General features: G+C 47.2%; 1 protein-coding gene across 1 annotated transcript; it reads right to left on the minus strand.

Annotated features, from left to right (window-relative positions):
• Positions 1-2,108: 2,108 nt before the first annotated feature.
• LOC102820615 (saoe class I histocompatibility antigen, A alpha chain-like) lies at positions 2,109-5,782 on the minus strand. Its single transcript, XM_006861012.1, has 9 exons — positions 5,719-5,782; positions 5,209-5,478; positions 4,683-4,958; positions 3,772-4,047; positions 3,554-3,670; positions 3,073-3,105; positions 2,884-2,945; positions 2,428-2,513; positions 2,109-2,385 (listed from the first exon to the last, which is right to left on the minus strand). Exons 1-9 carry the CDS (start codon positions 5,780-5,782, stop codon positions 2,109-2,111), a joined length of 1,461 nt encoding a protein of 486 aa, XP_006861074.1.
• Positions 5,783-8,091: the final 2,309 nt, after the last annotated feature.

Below are 8,091 nucleotides of genomic sequence, written 5' to 3' on the forward strand. Positions count from 1 at the left end.
TCTCTGCCTCCATCTGGGGTCTCTGCTTCTCTGGGTAGGGTTCCACATTCCACTCATGCTCTTCTCCCTTGATGGTCCTAGGGTCCCCTGTTCTTGGACTGTTAGATTAACTACTCCCCACTTTTTGTTACAAAACTTCTACCTTTACAGTTGTGACAATTGCAGTTAGTCATGATAACAAGTCCCTCACTACTGAATCATAAGAATCTTATTTATCTCCATCTCTTTTCACCAGACCCATCTAGATAAGACGAAAATTATTCAGTAGGGATTCTACCTTCCCCTTCACACTCTAAAACTAAACTCTTAAAAACTTGTAAGCCAGTCATTTGTGCCTTTATTGCCTCCCCAAGACACCCATTTAAAGTAGCCAATGTTTAAGTTGCCTATCCCTCTCGACCCTGTAAATATATATATTTTTGTATTTCGCAAATTCATAGGAGTTTAGAATATAAAAAAGAAATATTCTCTGATGATTGCCAGGAGTGGGAGGGAATGGAACATACTTGGTTCACTGGCTATAGGGCAAACACATGTTGTCTTGGGTGACAGAGAGAGCTATGTAAAAGAAAGGGAAGGCAATATACAAGAGGAAGGTTGGCAGAAATATGATGAAGAAGGTGAAGAGACAGGGTAATATATGAGTACTGGTGTGGCGCTGTGGGCTAATGCCCTGGCTGATGGAACTCTCTCTGGCCTGGCTCAGCAAGTCTTTATTTATACTTAAAATCACACAATGCATAATGATTTGATACTTTGATTTTCCCCTTGAATTATTACACATTTGTAATTGTAACATTCTTTTACCCTGTGATTACAGAACCTTAACAAAAGTATTTCTATGGTGTCCAACCTGACCTTTCCAACATCCTTTTCTTTTCTAACCATTAAGCATTCTTCTTTTGACATTATCTCCTCTCCTACATAAGTGATAGATTGTTTCTTCTTATCCCCACTGAAAGATCAAGTTAAACCTTACACCAATTGTTTCCACTTATCAGACCTCTGATTACATCCTCTTAGTAATATGTTTCTATTAATCATTAATGCCTACACTACTTTATTGTTTCTACCTGCTAATTGTCAATTTTCTATCCTACATAATGTGCTACTATTTTCTATAATAAAAGAATTACTAACATCTACTCAATTATCTTGTTCTTCTGAACCACAGTGTCCCTATGTTTCTTTCTTTTAAGGCTGTAGGGCATAAGGTCCAACCTGGCTAATTGTTGCAGGAAGGGTAGATTATTAGGTTCTGACCACCTTTCATTTATGTTCACTATTCTCTGCCTATTTACGTAGGTGCCTGTATGTAATAGTGGGGGTTTGCGGATTCTGACTGGTAATTGATTGTGGTGAGGTCTATAGGGGTCGGTCAATTTTACTTTAGTTTGTTATCTGCTTTTGTGATCTCATAAATGCAGTTACTTTGTACTTAGGTTTTCTGTGAACAGGAGTGGTTCATACAATTCCCTCTGAATTCAACCCACTGAAGCTGAAACAATTGTTGCCAGACCGGTTTCTTCCCAAGGTCTGCAGAGCTCATAGTAAGAGCCGTGAATATAGCAATATTATATATTTTTACAACTGAATTCAGAGTTATCCTAAAGAGAGATAGAGGATGTTCCTCCTGAGAATCACTGCTTTGCATGATGTCTCTCCTTCTGCCGGGACTGTGTCAAACAGCAGAAGTGGCGAAACCGCTTCCCTCAGGACCCACCTAAGGGAGGGATTGTGGACTCTGTTCCTGCTGTGAAGCTTCAAGTCTAGTTCTGTGACTTCCTCCAAAATGAGTCAAGGCTCCACTCCTTGGAAACGCTATACAGGGTGACTATGAGGCAGAGCCAACTCGAAGGCACTTAACAACAACATTACACATAGGCAAAACTCCTTTTTGTTTAATTATAAAAATTTGGATTCGGGTGTTTGCACCCATAGTGAAGGAGATAACATTCAGTTTGTGTATGGGGAGCTGTGAGCCCCTCACTGCCCAGATCGTCACCTGGTACACCACATGCTGCAGAAATGGCACGCATCTCTCAACACCACAGTTCCTAACTAGTATTTATCCTGCTTTTTGTTTCTTAGGGAGAAACACCTTCTTCCTATTCCTCGTCTACCTCATTGTCAGCCTCCTTTTCCCCATTTTCCTCGTTAGCGGTCCCATTAGTGGGTGCATCTCTTCCATTTTCTGTTTCCTGCACAACCTCCTTCTTCTCCTTTAAGTCCTTGGTGGTGATCTCAGAGCTGGTGTCCACAGCCGCGTCTGACATGATGGGCCATGCTGGTGATCCGATACAGAGGATGACAAAGAGTGCGAGCTCAAGGACTCTGGCGAGATAGCTGCCGGAGTCCACAGCAGTGGTGGTGTGAGAGCCAGACCTGGGAACAATGCAAAGATGGATTTTCAGAGCAGCCAGTTACATTCTGCTTTTAGATAAAGAAGGGAGACACTGCAGCTCAGAGGAACAGGAAGTTATATCACTGCTGGAGATGCTGCAGTCCCATCTCTGTGGAAACAGGAAACATCGACCAGGAAGGACATAGGTCAGTGTGGGGAGGGGTCCTGATGAGCAGGGGTGGGTGACTCCCACCACATCCTGGCACTCTGCTGAGAGGAACGCAGGCACATTCAGACACCAGTTGTGGAAGAGAAGTCAGGGATTTCCATTTACAAAGTGGGGAGTGAACCAATCGTGTATCACTCTGTCCTCAAGGCTGCTGTCTCACGCTGCAGAAGAAAAGAAAGAACAAATTCAGGTCAGTCACTGCAAATGTGGAAACTCTGAATGGTCCATCACAATCTCAAAATGTCCAAACCCAATGAATCTCCAGAACCCAGTTATGTTCCCTCTGTTCCAACACTTCACCAGGTCAGGCCTCCAGGGTCTTACCTTTAGAGGCTATGAGAAACACATCGGAGCCCTGGTTACTGTCATTGCCTGAAGAAAAAACCACAGGATCTAGTCAGAGGCTACAGGAAACTAAGAGGTAAGAGGGTAATTCCATGAGCTCCCATCTACAGTATACTGCAAGGGTCCCAGGATCAGCCCCTCCCTCCATACTTACCTGCAGCTTGAACATAGCTGCCTCCTTTTCCACCTATGGGAAGAAAGTTTTTGTGTGGGAATGAGGAGGAGGCAGGACCATGAGTTCCTAGAACAGCTAGCTAGTTCTGGACCCCAGCGATGTTTCCAAAACTGGGACTGCAGACCCAGGTAAGGAAAAGGAAACACAAGCAAACATGTGCACGGACCGGACCACAACTTCTGGAATTCTGCTCTAAACCATAACCATGTCCTGTGACCGTGAGTACTGGATATCAGGTCTCCACCACCAGAACCATTAAGGTGGAAGATTTGTCCTTCATTTTCACCTGTGCTTACAGAAGTGTCATGTTTGCACACAGGGCCCTGGATGGAGTCTGCACATGTGTGGATAGTGCCTCCCATAATGAGGCAGAAGATGAAAAGAGATGGCTAATCCCCTAGGACTTGAAAACCCCCGCCCCCAGTGGGACAAGAACACTCAGAGCCCACCCCATATCTACCTGAGCTCTTCTTCCTCCAGATCACAGCTCCAGCCACCACAATTACAAGGACCAAGATTCCACAGACAATCAGGCCAATGATGACTCCTATGGTAGGGATAGTGGGCTGGGAAGGTTCTGGAAAGAGACAGGAGGTTAGAAGGTTGGACCCTTCAAAGGGCTCCAAAAGGGCTCCTGCTTCCCCTGAGAAGAGACCCTGTCCTTGTCCCCCTCCTTACCCCATCTCAGGGTGAGGGGTTCAGGCAGCCCCTCATGTTGCACATGGCACGTGTATCTCTGCTCTTCTCCAGGGGGACTATTCAAGGCCACCCACTTCTGGAAGGTTCCGTCCCCTGAAGGCCTGGTCTCCACGAGCTCCATGTCCTGGGTCTGATCCTCCCCATCCCGCTGCCAGGTCAGAGTGATCTCCGCAGGGTAGAAGCCCAGCGCCCAGCACTTCAGTGTGACCTTGTGGTCAGAGTTGTGGTGGTGAGTCACATGTGTCTTTGGGGGATCTGATGGAATGAGTGAAAAAATACAGGACCAATGAACTCCCTCACAAGATCCAATAAAATAAAGGTCATGTGAGCATCCTGAGTCTGGACTGGATAATTGGGGTGGGGGAGAGAGTACAAAACACAGACACCAGCCGGGACCAGGGATCTGGGACAACATCCAATTCCTTAGAATATTCTAGAATCACGATGAGGCAGCCCAGAGCAGGAGGCCCCAGGTGTCTGAAGGGGAGAGCTGAGATTTCTAGTTCTGAGGTGGGTGAGCCAGAGACACAGAAAAGCTGGAAGGAGACCTGCAAACTCACTGGGTGTGGGGCAGAGAACAAGGGTTGAGGGGGAAAGTCCCTGATGATTCCCAAGGTGAATTCCAGGAGGAAAGGGAACTGCTCATCATCAGGACTCAGCTCCCTACTGTCCCAGAGACAGGGGATCCCTTCACTGTGTGTGTGACAGTCCCTCCTGTCCAGGAGCTGGGAACCTGGGCTCACTCTGCTCTGTCCACACACAGGGAGCTGGGACTCTGGTCTCTGCCCCTTTTTTCTTCTTTCCTTTGGAGCTCAGCAGGGTGGACCCAGTTCCAGCTCACAGGGAGTTGTGGGGGGTGTGTGAGGGGGGCGCCACGTGTTCCCTGGTACCTGAGCGCTGCAGTGTCTCCTTTCCATTCTCCAGGTATCTTTGGAGCCACTCCACACAGGGGCCCTCCAGGTAGGCTCTTGTTCTCTCAGCCTCATCGCTGTCCTGCCACTTGCGCTTGGTGATATGAGCGACCTTGTCAGCTGCGGTCCAGGAGCGCAGGTCCTCGTTCAGAGCGAAGTAATCACGGCCATCATAGGCAAACTGCTCATACCCACGGAGGAGGCGCCCGTCGGGACCCAGGTCACAGCCATACATTCTCTGGATGGTGTGAGACCCTGACCCCAGCCCTGAGGTCAGCCCTACCCACAAAGGTCAGCCCCGCCCCATAATCCCTTTCGGTAATGAAGGGTCAGAGGTCAGTTATTTCTAACAAGAAAATGAAGCCATAGCGAATCCCCAAGACTCTTTCGGGGTCCCAGAGTCTACGGGTCCTCTGTCTCCGAGTGAAGCTCGGACCCGAAATATCAGGGCGCCCTGTCCGTGGATCAGGGGACACGTGTCGGGCGCCCCGGGCTGGTCACTCACCGTCCTCGCTCTGGTTGTAGTAGCTGCGCAGGTTCTCCAGGCCCGCTCGGTAAAACTGGGCAGTGCGCTTTGCGATCTGTGTCTCCAGCTCCCAATACTCCGGCCCCTCCCGCTCCACCCAGGGCGCCCGCGGCTCCATCCTCGGATTCGGGGCGTCGCTGTCGAACCGCACGAACTGCGTGTCGTCCACGTAGCCGACGGTGATGAAGCGGGGCTCCCCTCGGCCCGGCGGGGACATGGCGGAGAGGAAATACCTCATGGAGTGCGGGCCTGGGGACGGGGAGAGGCTGAGACCACCAACGCCCCTCCACCCCAGGAGTCCATGGGGAGGGGGATCGTGGACAAAGTAGGGCGGCGGAAGGAGCAGGACCGGGACTAGGAGGAGAAGGAGACAGGGAAGAGGGTCAGGAAGGGGTGGAGGACTCGATTCTGGGAGGGTCCTGCGCTCCTATACCAGGTCCCCTGGCTCCTCCCTCCGCAAAGAAAGTTCCCCTCCCGACCCCGACTCACCTGCCTGTGTCTGGGTCAGAACCAAGGTCCCCGAGAGCAGCAGGAGGAGGGCCCGGGGCCCCATGACTCTGGTATTGGGGTTCAAGCCAGTATCTGCTGCCTGGTAGGTCAGAATGGACCTTGGAACCCGGAACCGCGCTTCTCCAGGACTCTGAGACCCAATAGGAGTGAGGACTGTGGTCGCGTCATGTGTGTCCAGGCAGAAACAGCTGACACAGGTTGTGAGAGGGAGAAGTGTAACTCGGGTAGACAGGGAACCCCAGTGCTGGGTCTCCCCGCCCCTCTTGCAGCCTTTGGAGTCTGAGAGCCAAGCCCAGGACCTGGGACTTTGCCCTGAGCCCTCTCCTCAGGCCCCAGCCTTCTGTGCTGCCCCGTCTCCTTGAGTCCTGGGTCAGAGCCTGGTTATGTCAGAGGTTCCTGTGAGTTTAAGAATCTCTGTGCTGTCCTGGTGCGTGCTGTAGGATAAACACTCCACAGCAAAGTGGGCGGTTCAAACTCACTAGCCGCTCCTAAGAAACAACGTACAGGGTCGCTGTGGGTCAGAACCAACTCGAGGACGCTTAACAAAAATGAATCCTCTCCCATACATCTACAGCAATACTGTTGTTATTGTTAATTGCCTTGGACTTGATTATGACTAAGCCACCCTGTATAGGGTTTCAGAGGAATGGCTGGTGAGATTGAAACTCTGACCTTGAGGTCAGACAGGTGCTTATCCTACAGCACCACACCATACAGACCCTATATGACAGAGCAGAGCAGCCCCATAGAGTTACCTAGTGTGGCGCTATGGATTAATGCGCCAGATTGCAAAACCGTTTGAACTGCAAGATCGGCTGCTCAAACTCACCATCTGCTCCTCAGAAACCCTATACAGGGTCACTGTGGGTCGGAATCGACTCGACGGCACTTAACAACAACAACAACACAACAACAATCTTTAAAGGATGAGATCAGCAGGACTTTTCTACCAAGGAATGCCTGATTGCTTCCCATCACTGATCTTTGAGTTTAGCAGCCAAGATCTTAACCATTAAACCACTACGGCGCATTAGGATTTATTTTCACTCTTAAAGTTCATGAGGAACCCAAAGAGTTTAGTTTATGTAGGTTGTTGTAGTTGTTAAGTGCCATCCGAGTTGTTGCGACTCATAGGCACCTGTATAGGGTATCTGAGAAGTCGCTGATATTTTTGAACCATCAACCTTGTCTTTAGCAGTCCAGCGTTTATCCTACAATGCCACACCAGGCCTTCTTATGTGGGTTACGTGTACTGATATGAACCATATGAGAAATATCCAACAAACTTATAAAAATGAGTTTAAATAATATGAGTAACCCAGTAAACACTAGCTGAGATAGTATATTTCCATGAAAAATAAATAGTTCCCAGAATAAAACACTATAGTGAGAAGAGTGAACCATTTTACAGTTTTTCACTTCTCTTTCTTTTTCAGAAACATTTTGGATTTTCTTATTTGCTTCTGCATTGAATATGTTATTTTGGTTGCAGCGTTTGCAAAATATCTCTCATCCTTGGAAAAGGAAGCAGCATTTTTAATAGCGTTTCCAAGGAATTATGAATGATCTTGTTTGACACCTCACTAAAGCTTCAAAAGTGGTTATTTTATAAAGGTTACTTGCAACAGGAAACTCTATTATTGGATATTTTAATTCTGTTCATTAAAAAACCATGAGCTCATCCATAATTAATTAATTCACTGAGTATGGGGATCTTCCAGTATTGACACATTTTAGTACAAAGTATCAAAAAAAACCCCACATATGTTAGTATTACTACTGATCCCAGCAGACAAGACAATATTGTAAGTTTTGAAAAGCTGTCAAACTTTTGGATACAAGTTTTCCAATCTTGTATCTCTTAAAAGGCTACATTGTATCATTGACAACAATATTATTCCTATTTTGTTTCCTTGAAATGAGAGGCATACTGGTTGTTCATTTCCCAGAAAGTGCCAAACACCCAAGCCAGTTTCTCTAGTACTCCTTTCAAGTAACAATGATAATCCACAAAATGAGGCCAGTTCATCTCACACAAATTGTTTCCTCTGAGACAAACTGTACTGTGCAATGTGGAGAAGAGCTTTCTATGTATATGTACTTCCTACTTCATCACATCACATAAAGGTGTAGGCTTGAGGATGCTGGTTGAATAAAGTTAATAGAACTTTTAATGCTTCAATCATTATATATTTAAGTAAAGCTAGCTTTTTTTTTTTTTTTTCCTGCAAGTAGGTGATCATAAAGAATATCATTTGTGATAACATAACCTTGATCCTTCTAGGCTCCCAGCTCATTTACCTCAGTGAAAACATGAATACAAAGAGAAAAGATAATAATTTCCCAATAATG

The sequence above is a fragment of the Chrysochloris asiatica genome, unplaced genomic scaffold (assembly GCF_000296735.1).
Source record: "Chrysochloris asiatica unplaced genomic scaffold, ChrAsi1.0 scaffold00040, whole genome shotgun sequence".
Lineage (NCBI taxonomy): Eukaryota > Metazoa > Chordata > Mammalia > Afrosoricida > Chrysochloridae > Chrysochloris > Chrysochloris asiatica.